The sequence below is a fragment of the Myotis nattereri genome (assembly GCF_964212035.1).
Source record: "Myotis nattereri genome assembly, chromosome: 17".
NCBI lineage: Eukaryota > Metazoa > Chordata > Mammalia > Chiroptera > Vespertilionidae > Myotis > Myotis nattereri.
The window spans coordinates 43,985,014-44,002,030 of record NC_138092.1 but is presented as its reverse complement, the minus strand read 5'-3'; the positions used below and the strand labels follow the sequence as shown (position 1 = coordinate 44,002,030).

General features: G+C 47.4%; 1 protein-coding gene across 1 annotated transcript in view; it reads right to left on the bottom strand.

Annotated features, from left to right (window-relative positions):
- FER1L6 (fer-1 like family member 6) overlaps positions 1 to 17,017 on the bottom strand; it is a 100,172-nt gene that overhangs the window by 25,086 nt on the left and 58,069 nt on the right. The window contains exons 21-30 of the mRNA XM_081111412.1: positions 16,549 to 16,698; positions 11,678 to 11,788; positions 11,270 to 11,431; positions 9,899 to 10,079; positions 8,725 to 8,942; positions 6,975 to 7,097; positions 5,668 to 5,707; positions 4,067 to 4,182; positions 2,690 to 2,821; positions 1,621 to 1,746 (exon numbers count right to left, since the gene is read on the bottom strand). Coding sequence (XP_080967538.1) covers positions 1,621 to 1,746; positions 2,690 to 2,821; positions 4,067 to 4,182; positions 5,668 to 5,707; positions 6,975 to 7,097; positions 8,725 to 8,942; positions 9,899 to 10,079; positions 11,270 to 11,431; positions 11,678 to 11,788; positions 16,549 to 16,698 — 1,359 coding nt within the window. The remainder of the gene's footprint in view (positions 1 to 1,620; positions 1,747 to 2,689; positions 2,822 to 4,066; positions 4,183 to 5,667; positions 5,708 to 6,974; positions 7,098 to 8,724; positions 8,943 to 9,898; positions 10,080 to 11,269; positions 11,432 to 11,677; positions 11,789 to 16,548; positions 16,699 to 17,017) is intronic.

Here is a 17,017-nt window from a genome sequence, read left to right as displayed (position 1 = left end):
ACTGCGGCTGGCAAGCCACATGCGGCTCTTTGGCCCCTGAGTGTGGCTCTTCCTAAGCCTTAGGAGTACCCTAATTAAGTTAATAACAATGTACCTACCTATATAGTTTAAGTTTTAAAAATTTGGCTCTCAAAAGAAATTTCAGTCATTGTACTGTTGATATTTGGCTCTGTTGACTCATGAGTTTGCCGACCACTGGTCTAAACCAGCGGTTCTCAACCTTGGCTGCACATTAGAATCACCTGGGAATCTTTTGAAAATCTTGATTTCTGGGCCTCATCCTCCGGAAATTCTGTTTCTTTGTTACTAATGTTGTGGCCCTACCCCATAACAAAGAAACAGAATTTCCAGAGGATGAGGCCCAGAAATCAGGATTTTAAAAAGATTCCCAGGTGATTCTAATGTGCAGCCGAGGTTGAGAACCACTGGTCTAAACTATCCTGTGGTGGGTGCTGAGCATAAACTACCCGGCCCTGCCAGTGATTCCTTACCAGTGCTTCTCATCCCCAAACCCCTAGTGGTCAGAACACGCCTGGCACCTGGTGGTCGTGGCGATGACGATGCACATGCCAGTGGCACGATGGAAAGGGGAAACTTAGTTCTCCCTTAGCACAAAGAAGAATTCATTTTTATTTTATGCTTCCTTTATGTTTTTAAAAAAGGATGCAGGCAGTGTCAGCAGAGAGCTAATATAAAATGAGACTACCGCAATCAAAGAAGATCATGGAAATCAACTCCAAGTTCAGGAGACGAAAACAGATGCATGAACCACAGAGGTTCAGCAGACACTGCTTGGATTGAGCATCAGACGTGGCCCTGAGCTTCCTGGCAGTCAGGCCCCAACGTCTCACAACTAAAGTTCAGGGCTGGCATATTCAAAAAGTAGGGCAGGGAATGTTTTTCTCGGAAATACGTTCAACATGGAATTTCTCAGCGTCACAGCGCAGAGGCCGGTAAGAGGGGTGCGGGAGAGCTTCACAGTGGCAGCTGCCCCGTTTGTTTTTCTAACAGTCTTGCCTGGAGCTTCCTGTTTCCAACCCATTTGATTTTCTTCCCAGTTAGCAGCAAACCCAGAGAGCAAACACAGCTACACATCACGCCTGGAAAGCCAGCAGGTAGATGTCCACATTACCAACCAAGCTTCACACCCCTGTTGTGGAAGAACTGTGTCCTCTCAAAATTCACACGTGGAAGCCCTAACCCCCAGTGTGACTGTACTTGGAGATGGAGCATTTAGGCCCTAAATTTTAGGGAGGTAATTAAGGCTAAAGGAGCCTGAAGGGTGGTGCCCTAATCCATCAAGACTAATGGCCTTATAAGAAGAGGGAGTGACACCAGCTCTCTCTCTCTCTCTCTCTCTCTCTCTCTCTCTCTCTCTCTCTCTCTCTCTGAATGTGCACACAGGCAAAAGGCCATGTGAGGGCAGAGCCAGAAGGTGGCCATCTACAAGCCAGGGAGAGAGGCTTCCCCAGAAACCAATCCTGATGGCACCTTGATCACGGACTCCCAGCCTCCAGAACTGTGAGAAAATAAATGCCTGTTATTTAAGTGACCCAGTCGGTAGTGTTTTGAATGGCAGCCCGAGCAGACTAAGCCCCTCAGAGTAAACAGGATGCTCACCGCCACAATGTACACCCGGATCATGACTTTGACGGGGTGGTTGGGTGGAATCCCTTGCTGGATTCTCAGCTGCCCGTTGTCCTCAGTGCTGGAATCCTCCGGGCTTTTGTAAATGCAGAAAGAGCCCTGGAAACACAAAACACCACCCGTTGAAACGAGATGGTCGTATGTCCCACCAAAAGCCAGAGAGGGCATAACTGGGAAAACGAGCACCGCTGGGGTCAAACAGGAGCACTGCCCTTGCCCTCTGAGTGTCCTCAGAAGTTCACGTAGCCTGCCTGCACCTGGGCTTCTCCAGGGCACATCAGGGAATCGGTGTTGGCAGAGGAACACCTCCCCACAGGGCTGGTAGCATTATAACCAGGATCAAAATCCACACGGCAGACTGCAATACCCATGTATTTCCAACACATGACACTGCAGGTAAAGGGCCCAGCATGCGGTAGGTTCCTAGTGTGAACTACTGCTCTGTGATGCTGACACCGTACCTCTGCCAGATGAAGGGTTTGTGTTGTTTGATTAATCATCCAACTAGTGGGTTCGTGTAACTTACACATTTGGTAGGTCAGGGGTGGGAAGAACAAAGTTAAATACAGTGATTATTTTTTAAAATATATTTTTATTGATTTCAAAGAGGAAGGAAGAGGGAAAAAGAGATAGAAACATCAATGATGAGAGAAAATCATTGATGGACTGCCTCCTGCACACCCCATACTGGGCCAGCAACATGGGCATGTGTCCTGGCCGGGAATCAAACCATGACCTCCTGGTTCATAGGTCGATGCTCCACCACTGAGCCATGCCGACCAGGCAAAATTTAGTGATTCTTTAGGGTAACAACTCTCTCTTCTTATATTCCACTAGTATGACTTCCCACCCCCTTCACTGCCCATGAAGCAAGTGTCTCAAAAGACTGGGGTTGGGTCTTGTGAGGCTCTAGAGAGGATCTTGTATAAGATGTAGGAATTTCCTTATACACATCCCATATCACAATCCCATCAATAGAATGAGTCATATCTGACATTTATGGACAGAAGAACCAAATAAAAGAGTTAACTCTGGAACTTGCCTTAAACTTTCCTATGACTCGGTCTCCATCAAGGCCATGGTCATCTTCCGAAGACTTGCCTCTGAAGAGCTCAAAGGTTTTCACCCAGTCTTCAAAATTGTTGAACTCACTCTCGAGGTCGCCATCATATATCTTTAGGGAGAAGGGAAGAGAGTGTGCTCAGACAAAGGGAAGAGGCCCAAGATTGATTTAATGAAAAAAGCCAATATTCTCCAAAGCCAGACTTGATAGGACCCCTTGGTAAAATCTAGAGGCTGCTGTTAATTATCTTTAGCAAAATAAGGAATATGACAAAATCAGCATTCTTGGATCTAACGACCCCTCCAAAATTTATAAAACCTTTTGATAAACTTTGAAATTCCAAGAAATGTATAGCTAAACCAAAATTTTTAAAACATAATTTAAAATTATAAACATGACAAACTTTTTAATAGCTAATTGATGTCTTTGGCTTTTTCGATATAGACTATCATATTTTGAGGTCATTCCAGTCAATATATGCTTCTTAAGCATCTAATTCCTAGCATTTATAAAGTGAGGAAATACATATATTTTAAAAAATATTTTTATTGATTTCAGAGAGAAAGGGAGAGGGACAGAGAGATAGAAACATCAATGATGAGAGAGAATTATTGATTGGCTGCCTCCTGCACACCCCCTAATGGGGATCAAGACCGAAACCCAGGCATGTGCCCTTGACCAGAATCAAACCCGGGACCCTTCAGTTTGCAGGCCAACTGAGCCAAACGGGCTAGAGCTGAAATGTTTTGTTTTTATTATAATGCATATAGACATGAGTTTTCCAAGTGGGAAATTATACGTATATACACTTTAGAAATGCAAAACTGAATTTAAGTTTGGTAATATAATTAAATCACTTATTCAAATTTTCTATCAAAATTATTTATCTAAATTTGTTGTCGAGATACATAATTTTCACAGTCCCAGTTTTCATATCCACCAATATGCCTCTAGCTAATAGCCTCTGGCTAATGTTAAAATTGGTCTGATGGAACTGACTTCAGCTCGAGTTAAAACTCCTGCGAATTTGAGTATGTACACATCTGCATGATGATGACAAGCTCCAAGAGGTGAGCCAAGGGGAACACACGCACTGTCAGTGACCTTGCTGGATCCAGGCTAACCAATGTAGGTTATGCCCCTTTCTAGCATGAGGATGTAGGAAACAGAAAACTAACAAGCTCCATTGTCTTGGCTTACATGCTTGTTAAACCTTATTTCTCTGCATCGATGACTATAATGAAGAAAAGTAAGTTAGTTCAGACAAAGACATTACTAGGATTGACTGAAGCACCAACAGGACCCCCTTCTGAGCTTCCCACCCCTTCCATGGCGGCGATGGCTGTGTCCCCACACCTTCAAGACAGCCAGGTTGGGGATTTCATCTTCTTTGGGCTTCTTCTTGAGCATTTTATCTTTCTTCTTCTTCGGGCCATCTTCTATGTTCACCACGACCTCATCTGGTTTTGCATCTGTGGGTATTTAGTGGAAACTGTTAGACTTCTCACGGCTGCAGAGATGAGAAGAAACAAAGTCGCGCCCCCTCTTTCCCTTGTTCTGGCATGTGTCATGACACTTCTTTTCAACAAGAAATGGTAACATTTTGCTGTAGGACTGCTATAGTCTGTGCATTACAGAACTGGAGGAGATGCCACTCACATAGTAACGCAATGTCAGCAGATCCCCTGGGGCCAGTGTGCTGGCCTATCCTGGTACATGCAAGAACTCCTTAAACAAGGCACGGGGTGGGGGGGGGGGGGACGCCTAACTGGTTTGGCTCAGTGGATAGAGCGTCGGCCTGCGGACTGAAGGGTCCCAGGTTCGATTCCAGTCAAGGGCATATACCTTGGTTGCAGGCACATCCCCAGTAGGGGGTGTGCAGGAGGCAGCTGAATTGATGTTTCTCTCTCATCGATGTTTCTAACTCTCTATCCCTCTCCCTTTCTCTCTGTAAAAAAAAAAATCAATAAAATACATTTAAAAAAACAAAAAACAAGGCACAGTGGGGAGGGGGGCAGGGGGAGAGGTAATTTGCTCAGTCATCCAACTAACAAAGAACAGACTCAGGATGGACTGACTCCAAAGCTCTAGTTACAGTCCCTCTCAGATCTGTTTATGAACTTGAGATTCATCTAGTTTAATAACCGGAGGCTCAAATATGTTAAGGGTCTTGCACAAAGTCACGAATGTAGTTAGAGAGATTACTCAGTAATTTTTTAGGGGCAGGCTCTAGAAATAAACTGCCTGAGACAGACTTCTAGCTCTGCTAGATTCTAGCTGTGTGAACTTGGGCAAGTTACACCACCTCTTTGTAGCTCTGTTTTACCATCTGCAAAATGAAGCCGGCACTGCTTATGTCATGAGGTGGTCTTAGAATGACACATGCTAATGAGCAGCGGTCTGAGGAACGGAGCCTGACTCTAATTCTCCTGCTTCCATCGCGTCACCTGAAACTGAGCACTGGCCACTTGGTGTTAGGGTTGTTTGTAGGCCAAGATCTTCTGTTGGCTTGAATCGAGTTTGAGGTCATTTCTAATCCCACGCCTCTTTCATTTAGATTTCTGCCAAACCACATCCGCCCAATCCTTGTAAACTGAGTTTGGGAAGCTAAATCCAGGTCACCTCTATTAAAGTTTATCGTGTTGGTTTTGGCCTGTCATCCCAGCTCACATCTATTTTCACTCCGCTGTTTCTACATTCAGATTGTCAGTGTAGGGACATGAGCCAAAGGGTTGATTTCAGCACTGAACTAGAGTTAGGAGACCTGGGAGCTGGTCCCAGTCCAGTTCAAATCAGCTACATGACCTTCTTAAAGTACTGTCATCTGACTGAGAATGTTTCCTCACCTGGGAAATTAGGGTATACAACTCTAACGTACCTCCCATTGCTTCCATTTAATAATTCTCTTCCAGATGGCCTTATTCTATGTTTAAATGCTCCCCAGAACAACTACTTACCGGTATTGTCTTTTTTCTCTTTGAGATTTCTCTCCTTTTCCTTTGAGAAAAGACAGAGACCAGATTACTGACACTATCATGCCTCATTTATTAATCCTGACTTGCTAAAAGTGTTCTAATTCAATTATCTCAGCCCTCTGCATTCTCAGAGATGCCATTTTAAAAGAGTATGCAAATGGTCCCCAAGTTAACTCCCAAGGGAAGCCTCACTGTAAAGACCTGAGACCTAAGGGCAGTGAGATGCCCTGCCCTAGAGAAAAGGTGCCCACACTTCCTAGAACAGTGCCACCAAGCGGTAGACTCCCTTGTCCTCATGTGCAATCCTCTCTCAGCCACTGGGAAACAGTCCCTGTCCCCACTGTTTTCCCACTTCCCTGAAGCATCTTCCATCTGATCATCCCAGTCTGCCGCTGAGTTTACCTGCTGGCATGTTATGTTGTTGGGTTGGTCCCAGGAACTGGGCAGGTTGTCAGAGGAAGGGGAAAGGGCTGAGCACTCACCAGAAATGGTGTGTCCATTGCAACAAAAGGAGGGAGGTTGGAGGCAGGGACTAACACTTGTTTATTTAACTACATATCAATCTTCATGGGTAGCCCTAGATGAAGAAACTACGCTCTTTCTGAACTCAAGAATCAGAAGACTGTCTATTCAATTGCATATGGTGATACCTGACTAATTTTCCTCTCCTTTCTTTCTTGGGGATGAGATGTCTTACCAAATTCCGCCACTGAGCTTTGGTTGATTCTCCAGACCCACTCCCCGCTGGTTCTCCAGCTTTATAACTCGATCCCTTTCATGTTCCATGTGCACGAGGCCCTGCTCTGGCCACACACTGATCATTCCCATTTGCTAAAGCCTAGACGTCTGACTTTACTTTGATACTTTCCCACATGAACTTAGAATCCTGCTGGACACCTGGAGCCCTTTGAGCTGGGGATCTCCAGGTGTACCTGAAGCCCCCATCGCTGATGCCCACCTGTCCAGAGACCCCATTTCTCCTCGCTGGACCTCCCTGAGTCTGACTGCTGGACAGACTCTCTGGATGCCAGGCTGGACTAAACATCCTGCCAGCATTTTACAACAGAGCTGGTGTCCTAGGGTCAGCTCCAGCCAGAGGGTGGCTGTTAGCAATTCTGGGTCCCTGGTCCTTCCAGGCTTTGAACCCTTCTGCAATTCACAGAATCACGCCTGAGCAGGGCCTACCTATAGTGGATTTAAAAGAGGGGACAATGTGGAATTGGGAAGGTGGTGGGAGAGACAACTTTTCTATCGAGTTCCTTGCCTGTCCCCGCCAGGGGAGTCTCTACCTTCTGTGCTTTCTTCACGGAGGCATAGTATTTGGACCACCAGTCAATGACGTTTTCAGCCGACTCATCTGCTATGGTCCTCTTCCTCCTTTTGGTAGACCTCCGGGAAGGTTTCCTGGCATCCTGGCAAATGATGAGGATGGATTGTTAGTTAGGCCCCATGGAACCGCGTGGAGCTGCTGGTGGCTGACTGGTTTCCTGAAAAGAAAGATGCACTCTGGGAGGCGGATGGAGGAGTGGGCAGGTTTTGTGGTTGCAGCTCTCTGTACCACTTCAATAAATGAAAGTTTAATAAATCTGTTCATTCATTCGTTTATGGAACAGGCAAGCATTTGTTGAACAGATGTGAGATACTGTGCTTGATTTGGGGGAATTGGACGCAATCCCCACCTTTGGGAAGCTTACAGTTCAGGAGGGGAGACTGACTCATGATACAATATGGTATAGTGGATAGGCATTAGCTTCAGACAGACCTGGGTTATAAGCCATTAAGCAATTAATTCAAATTTGTGACAATAATACCTGCCTACTTCACTGTTGTAAGGGTTAAGTGACATAATACAGACAATTCTCCTTTTGCATCATTTCTGATTTGAATGGGTACAAATAAATGACACCTACAACAAAGTGATGGGGTAGGAGAGGCAGTGATACATGTTTGGCAGCAAGGCCATATTTATTGGAGAAGACAGTTGTCCCACTGGAGGAGGCTATCTTTGCAAACACATCATGTACCCAAGATCCATTCACAGACATCTCCTGAGTCCCTACCTATGATGTCCCAGGCACACTATCAATGCAGCGAATGCAGAGATGTTTAAAAAACTACCTTTGACCTAGTGGGGCCCACAGTTTTATGGTGACAACAAACACTTAAACTGAGATTTCTAACTTAAAGTGGCAGGGTCCATGCTGGTGGGAGAAAGAGGACCTCTCGGGGTGTCAGAGGGTCACGCTGAGCCTGGATGAGACGGGAACAGCCTGAGCAAACATCCACTAATCTATGTGATTCTGCTTTCGATTTCAGCCTTTACCATTTGCTGGGCAAGCAATCTCTTAGGACTTTCTTAAACTGCCTCCTTCAAGTCAACTGATGCCCAAGATATTATACTTAAGTTTACGGCACAGAAAGATAAATCGCATCCTTGGCTTACGGTTCTTTGTATATGTGTCCATCTCCCCTTCCGGAATCTTAGCTAACTGGGGATGAGAAGTCTCACTTCTCTCCAGGGTCCAGAAGACACATATTTTTGTTCCACATGTGCTTGTACAAAGTAGGTTCTAAATATCTGGGGATTAGTCCTAGATGTGAAACCATTGTCTTTCCAAGCGAATAAATTGACAAAAGTTTCTGTTCAATTAAATATTACTGTTCCAGCCTCTAGGCCCAACCTAACCAAGTCTTGTTGGCTCTGTCTAGATGTCAGGCCACCGTATTATGAGGGTGTCGCGATTAAAGGAAATTATACAGCAACAACAATAAATAAATAAATAAATAAATAAATGAATAAATATTACTGTTCTGTTTGACTGGCACTTTAATTTCATATACGTTGACGTGTCTGATTCTACAACAGTGCTGCAAAGTGGGTATCAATATCCCCATTTTACAGATGAGGAAACTGATGCTCAGAAACGTGAAGTCGCTCGCTCCTGGTCACACAGCTAGTAGGTGGGAGGATTCGTATCTAGAGCCTCCCATACAAACTCAAGTGAGCCTTGTAAATATGAAGAGGGATTAGATTCTGACCTTAGCTTTTCCATCCTGTGGTGGCTCCCGGGCTGCAGGTGGGTGTTCAGCCGCCAGCATAGGGGATGAGTCAGGGATGTCAACCTGACTTGCCTGCTGAACCTGGGCAGAGTCAGGTATCACTGTGGGAGGTGGCTCAACATCCACATAGATGTGATCTGTTGGGGGGTCCTGGGAGGAGCTGAGGGGCCCAGAGGGCTCAGTGGCTATTAGCGAATCTGAAATAAGCAAAATGAAAGCACATCAGGTTGGGCAACCTGGGCTATGGCACAGGGAGGTCATTTCAGGGGCCCAATGCTGGGCACCAGGCAGCTCTGGATGCAAACATGGCAAGTGCCTACCATCTCTGAACCTCAGTTTCCTTGTTGACAAAATGACAGTGAAAATGCCCATGTCACTGGGGTCATAAATGAGATCAGGATGTAAGGCATTTGGTGCCTAATAGCTAATCAATAAATGGTCACACTTATTGATCCTCAGAGTAATTTTAATGAACAGAGGTCATTTATCACAGCACTGTTTGTGGAAGTGGGGAGCTGAAGGCAGCCTGGAGTCTAATATAAGGGAAAAGGAAAAGCAAAGTGAGGTAGATGCAGTGGGCAGTGGTAACAAGCTAACGTACACACAGCAGTATGCACAGATCTTAAAACACAGCTTTGAGTGAAAAGAGTAGGAAACCAAATGAAGGTTCTGGCACCATTTCATAAGCGTAAATTAAATGGATTTACATTTTACAAGAATTGGTGGTGTGGGGCCTACAGTGGGGAGTTGGGGGAGGGGGTGGGGACGGGAATAGGCATGGGGGACGGTGGATATAATGTGCAGCTTTGAACAGACGGATGATAATTGTACAGCATGAACTGAGAAGCGCAATTAATTCAACTCTGTGCACCTGAGATCCGAAACAGACCAAATTAAAGTAACATCAAGAAGAGAAAACTGTCAGGGAGTGGAGGCGGGTGGGAGCTTGAGCAATATTTAAGGAAGGCCTCTCAGAGGAGTTGACCCTGATGCCATTCTTAAAGCAAGAATCTGGCAACTAATGAAGCAGAGGTGGCACTTAAAGAGCAAATTCTTCAGAAAGACCCAGCTGACCAGGGGGCGGGAGGGGGGGGGCATCTTTGTGCGGGTCCCGTAGCAGTCCACAGCCCCAGAACCGAGGGGGGCTTCCTACCTTGCCCAGCCGGGGTTCCGTCCACCTGTGAGGAGGGGGCGAGGGGCTCCCTGGATTTACACAAGAACTGCTTCAAGCAGTTGATGGTGTAGGTGCCCACCAGGGTGCTCCTCCCGAAAGCCCTCCAGTCCACCACGCAGATGCTCAGGGGCGGGTGCAGCAGCTCATTCTCAGGCAGCTCCTGCGGGGAGAGGCCAGTGCGAGGTCAGGGCACTGCCGGGCTGAGCCTGGCTGCTGGCGCCCTGCTGACCTGTCGGGAGCAGGACCAAAGTAAGCCAGACGCCCTTCCTCCCTCTGTCCCTGCCTGGTCATCCTCTTCTTCCAGGCCGCCCCTGCAGCTTGCCAGAAGTCTGGAGCAGTGCCTTCCCAAGCCAGGGAGTAATGACCCACAATGGGAAGAGCAGCACCAACAGTTCATCCAGGGTTTAAACTGCAAAAATCCCACACCTCCAATGGCAGTAGCTGTCAATCGTCTCATTTTGTCATTATTCACCAGAGCTCGCACCTCAAAGAGCTGTTTGCCCAGGCCCAAGATACAAAAGGGAGCCATTCAAAATGGAGCTGCACGTGAGGGGCCCTCTCGTTTCCCTGGTGCCCCTCCATCCTCCTCTCCCAAAGCTCAACAAAGCTCAGTGTGAAATGTTTGCACTCAGGTGCACATGCTTTCATTCTAATCTTTGATGATTTAGCCTATGTGTCCATTGGCATTGACTGGGTTGGACAACACAAAATCTTCACAATTAGCTCCAAATGAGAGCACAAAAATGTATGTTGAAATACTGAAACAAAAGGACAGATGCTAAAAAAAAAAAAAAAAGTCGCTGCAGATAAAGCTTAAGTTCACTTGCAAACTACGGCCCTTTTATGCATAAATAATTTTTAAAAAATCTAACTATTAAAATGAGTTTTGTGAGGGTATGTTCTCAGCCAGTGGTTCTCAAACTTTAATATGTATCAAAGGGCTTGTTAAGCCAGAACTACCTGGGCCCCAGCCCCCAACAGTTTCTGATTCCATAGGTCTGGGGTAGGGCCTGAGAATTTGTGCTTCTAAAAGGTCCAGGTGATGCTGATGCTGAAGTTGATGAAGGGGGTGGGGCTGCACTTTGGGGACCACTGTTAACCTGATTTGATCGACTCTATGATCTAACCTGGAGCCTTTCCAACCCAAACCAAACCAAACAACAACAGGAGTCTATTTTATCTCATTCTGAACTTCTGGCTTTTCACTAAGTTAGGCTGTTCTTCCAGGTTGATTGCCGTGGGGAGATTTTTTTTTGAGGGGGGGGGCAGCCCAAACTCCAAAACATCTCCCCACGGCAATCAGCCTGCGAGAATGAAGGACAGGAGCAGGTGGGGACGAGGTGCACGCACCACTTCGAAAGCGTCGGCCTGGATGCTGAAGTTCGGGTTGTTCTTGTAGCTCTGGATCACGCAGGACTTGACTCCTCGTCCCCCGCACTCGATGAGCACCTGAGGACGATCCACCGAGAGCAGCTGCACCTTCTTCATCTCTCGGACTCCCCAGAAGAGAACCTGAGGAGAGGCCCAGCAGAGCTGTCACTCCAAGGCCCAGGGAGGAGCCAGCAGGGTCCACAGGCTGCCTGGGAACTACAGTACGTTCTCCCAGGAAAGGACTGAGCAGCAACTCGAGGGCCCATCTGATCAACTACGTCCGTCTCCTTCCCGCCCCACAATTCCCCTCATGCAAAGCAGTACTGTATTGCAACGCGCCACTGCCCTTTAGTCCCAAAGATCAGCTCAGTCCTTCCCTGCGCCTACCTCCACTCGGTATTTACTCAGCACTGGCCGAATGCTGGCAGGAACCGGGTAGATCTGGGTGACGTCTGGTGGGTCAATGGGAGGGAGCCCCTGTAGCCCGGATGAAGGGACCTACCACAAAGAACAAGTCCCGGTTAGAAGGTCAAGGACCGGCAAGGACCTCATCCATCAGACAGTCGTTTTCCACCCAGCCCCCAACCCTCCTCCCATCTGGCAACTGTCAAGTTGTTCTCTGTATCTATGAGTCTGTTTCTGTTTTGTTTGTTCTTTCACTTTATTTTCTAGATTCCACTTATAACTGCAATCATATGGTGCTTGTCTTTCTCCGAAGGATTTGAGAAGTACAAAGTGGCACTGATAAAAACAGTCACGGGATGTAAAGTGCGGCCTAGGGGACATAGTCAGTAACACTGTGACAGCCATGCATAGTGTCAGTTTGGTACCAGACTTACTAGGGTGATCACATCATAAGTTATATAAATGTCTCATCACTATGCTGTCTGCCTGGAGCTAATATAATAGTGTATGTTGACTGTAAATTGAAAAATAAAAAAATGGCCCATGAATAGAAGGTATGCATAGGCAGACAGGTCTCATTTCAGTAGAAAGACATTCTCATCATTAAAATCCCTTAATTCCTCACCCTACTTCACTTTCAGGCAGGCTGGATAACAATCCAGGCAGGAGATGATGAATGCTAGGACCTGGACATGTCAGTGGGATGGCGAAGAAGGGCATGCATGTTTTATGTGTAGCTGGACTTGGTCATTGATGGAAAATGGAGAACGAGGGAAAGAGAGGCTATTTCTGGGGCTGTCTCACCCAGTGAGATACACGTGGCTCACTGATGAATCTGAGTTGCTTCCTTTTATTTTTTCCCTCATTCACCTGTTATCACCACCAGCCAAATTATGTCATTGCTTAAAACCCTTTCCTCCATAAAAACCTTTAGCGAAGACAATGTTTCCAGCTTAACATGCAACCAAGATGATGCGTTTTACCACACTTATTTATTCACTGCCAAGTGCATTCATTCGCAAGGGTGACCCTCATTTAGTGAGCACTTAACAATGTGCCACAAAGTTAATAGGTTAATGAGCTCGCAGTAAGATGGGGGGTGGAGGAAGAAAAGTAGCTAGCTGCTAGCTCCTCGAGACCTGATAAAACAACGTCGGAACTCCAGCAGTGGACTGGGGAAGGGGATCGGATAGAAGCTGACCCTTCGAGACTTAACTATCCCTCATGTTGCACTGCTAGGAGAGATTCCTAGTTAGTCAAATAGAATCCACGCACAATCAGTGAAACAGAAAATAAAGTCTTTTGGAAGCAGGCCTCCAAGGATGAAAAGATGTTATTTCCTGTGCATTTGGAGTTAACAAAACTGCAGGAGGACAATCATGCTTTATTAAAATCTCACACAAAGGACTCAGAAAGGGCTTCCTCCCTTGTGCAGGCCACCGCGCACTGCCTTCAAGACCTGGCTCAACACGTGTATCTTTCAAGAAGCTGTCCCTGATTTGATCCCGGCCACTAGGGCCGTTCTCCTACCCTTCAGTCCTTGGAACGTAGCGTGTTCTCTCTAGAAGCTTAGTAAAGAAATTCATGACTGAGCCTGGACACCAGGCTCTACGGTGTGACCCTGCATGAGTCTCTTTCCCTCTCTGGGCCTCCAATATTGGGCCAGATCTTTGAGTGCCTTGGAAGTCAGATGTTCTATGAAGCATTGTTTTGGGGAAGGAGGTTCTCCTGGGGGGAAGGGGGAAGGGTGTTTGGCCCAGAGCAGGTGTTTGTTTACTTCATTTCATTCTGCCAGTCCCACAATTGGCATTCCACATCCAGTGGCTCTTGATAAATGTTTATTGGCTGCCTGACACGCTAGCTCCATATGCCCGACAAAGCCTAATTGCTCACCACAACCTGCAGAGCACAAATACATCCCCCTTTCTTTTTCACAGACGTATGCTAGTTGGCAAGGGCAGATGTGGTCAATTCAATTATAAGCTCAGAAAAAAGCAGACAGCAGACACCGCGAATGCCAAACAGGCTCAAGACAATGAAGGTGCAGAATGAGTCAGACCAGATAGCGAAGCTGGGAAATAATGAGGCTGCATGGCCCGTGCTGCCTGGCGGTGAAGAGGTGAGCGATTTGCCTGCAGAACACCACCTCACTGAGAAAGCTCACTGTCCCTCGAGCTCCAGGGGAAAAGGCACAGAACAGCTGGGATGGGGCAGAGGACGGTGCTCTGGGTGGTTTTTACAAAGCTCCACATGTCTGTTTGCACATCCTGGGGCTGCTGAAATGTCGGCCTGGCGAAGCTTTGTTCCACGAGTGCTTGAAAGATGCCCTAGTGTTCACACAGGCTGTGAAGCTCAGCTAAGCGGAAATGCTTTCACAGTGAAATGGGCAGCTGCTGGCTTAGAAAAGTATATGGTGTGTAGTGTCTCAGTGCACGGGGCCAGGGAAATATAAAGAACTGTCAAGAAGGCAAAATGGTAAGAATCAGGGGTGGGCAGGATAAGCTGGCCCAAAAGCCAGATTGTTGTAACATCCCAATAGAGACAAAACATCAGGACCTCAAAGGAGGTCCCCCTGCCGGGCTGGGGTGGGACCTAGGGTGCAAAAGTCAGGGAGCCACCACTCTCAGGGTCATGCATGTAAACCAATGGCCTTCTCATAGCCCGAATTCAACAGGAAAGAGGCAGCGTGCTGTAGGGGGGAAGAAAGCATTTAACTTGACTGGGGCGGGGGTGGGGAAAGCTTCCCGGAGGAGGCATCTCTGGCTCTGAATTTGATGATGACCTTTTCCCTAAATAGGTAGGTGGAGTGTGGAGGTTGGGGTGGGCAGAGTGGGGATATATTTCCAAATGGGGTAACTGCATGACTCGGAGTAGCCTGGCATAAAGAGGCCATAGTGTGTGTAGAGTAATATGAGATGTGAGGCGGAAAAACAGCCTGAAGCCAAATCTGGGGAGAACTTAAATGCCAACCTATAATTTCCCACGGGCCAGATACTTTTTTTTTCGTGAACAACTATAAAGAGTTATTATGCAAAAAGAAAAAAAGTTTTATAGTCAAAAACCTTTGGAAAATCCTAGATCTTCTCAGAGTCCTCTTCACGGTAATGGGCATTTCCAATCCCCACAAGGGATATAATCTGAGGCAATTCCCAAATACTCATTTCCCTTACTTGGAGAGACTGCATTTGATGTTAAAAGAAAAAGCAGAGGTGGGGAAATGTCTCTGGAGGTAATAGGCAGCAGGGAGCCACTGACGGTTTCTGAAGAGGAGAGAGGTGTGGCCCACTCCTGTTCTGGAAGGACCGTGGAGGATAAAGTGAACAAGAAAAGGGCAGGAAAGAGGCTGAAATACCAGGAAAAGAGGCCAGCGCAGCAGGCCTGAGGGGAACAGGGTCTGTGAGAACAGGGGAGAGGGAAGCTGCCCAAGGAACGGCGTGGCCTGGCTCTGGGTCCAGGGTGCAGAATTAAAGCTGAGTCTGAACTTCCAAGGCAGAGTCTGGGAGAAGACGAGGGCCATGAGCCAGGACTGGGATGACAGGGGTGGGGAGGAGGCAGCGAGCTTGGGCGGGGATGGGAAGTCGAGATCATGAATTCCGTGTGGGGCATGGAAACACCACGGTACTAATCCTTCCCCTGAGAGGGGAGAGTTTCAGAAAAGGAGATGGAGAGGCTGAATGCACCATCGCAGATGAAACTGAGCAGTGGGAGACAGATGAAGGCACTGCCGGCTCCCGGCCCCCAGCATGTGCGAGAGGCACAGGCAGACGGCTGCGCTGATGATCCAATTACTTTCTGAACAAGTAATCAAACGAGAAGTCCTAATGGAACCCTAATGAATTGTATCTCCCGGGCTGCTCGCCTCTGACAGGGCTTCCTCTATTAACTCGGCTGCCAGCAGCCAGCAGGGTCTCACCTCTACGCTCAGCGGGGAGGAGTGAGGGAGGGGGAGAGGCGGGCGTGGAATGGAGCCCTCGGAGGACCTGAAGGGGTCGGTAGGTCCAGCCCCTCGGCCACAGACTAGGGGACTCACTCAGAGCACTTCCGGAAGCTTCGTGTAATGAAAAGAGTGGTTGACTGAATTCAATTAACCTTGAGCCTCATCTTTTCAGCTTCCTCTTTTTTTTTAATTACCTGCTGGTGTGCTCAGTGGGTGAGCATCAACCTATGAACCAGGAAGTCACGGTTCAATTCCCAATCAGAGCACAGGCCCAGGCTGTGGGCTCGATGCCCAGTAGGGGCTGTGCAGAAGGCAGCTGATCAATGATTCTCTCTCCATCATTTATGTCTCTCTCTCCCTCTCCCTTCCTCTCTGAAATCAATAAAAGTATATTTTTTAAAAAATTAAATGTATTGGGGTGACATTGGTTAATAACAGTATATAATTTTCAGGTGTACAGTTAATTTGCCATGTGTGTACTATCTATGAAATGGGAATCATAATACCTATCTCAACAGGACGGAGGGAGGTCTGGTGTGATGAAAGGCATGTGAGGCAGCAAACACAACCGGGCACATGGTAAGCCCCACAAATGTTTGCTCCTTCCTCTTTGCCATCCTCTCATGGTCCATAGGCTGCTCAAGGACTTGTACAGAGGGCTGTTCAAGCATTGCTGGCTAAACCCATAAGAACAGTCCCTCCTGGGATGCTACCTTCTAGCACAGGGGCACTGGAAATAGCCTGTGTTCTTAGGTGGCACCTCCAAGATCCCCAGCAGGAGACACCTCCAGACCCAGGACAGCAGTGGGGGACCAGACACTGTTTCAAGGAAGTGCCCTTCCAGGGAGGCCGCTTCCCTGGCCAGATGGACCAGATAGACGATGACCGGTGCGGGTGTCACCTCCACCTCACTTACCTGTAACAACTCGAACACAGCAAGGAGGTCCCCTCCAGAGAGGTTCCCACAGAAGATGGGGTGATAGCACAGCCGGGGCGCCTCATAGTCCTGGTCAGCCAGCTTCACAACAGGAGCAGCCACCGTGGCTCCCAAATATTCCGGCTTTCCCTAAGGCAGAAAAGGAATGCCTTTTGGCCCTGATTGCCACCTACCTGGTCCTGACCTGCATCAGCACAATTTTGTAAATAATCTTCACAAAACCATCAGCCTCAGTATCTCCTTCTTGCTACTGCCCTCATACACCTTTCCAAGGATTGGGCTCCCAGGGAAAACTCTAAGAGATTCACCTTAAGGATTCCCTGGCCCAAGACAATCTCAAGGGTTCTCTCTCCTCAGCATAGAGAGCTCAGTGGAATAAAGTTAAAATAATCATCTGGGGAACCCAGCTGGTGTGGCTCAGTGGTTAAACTTTGACTATGAACCAGGA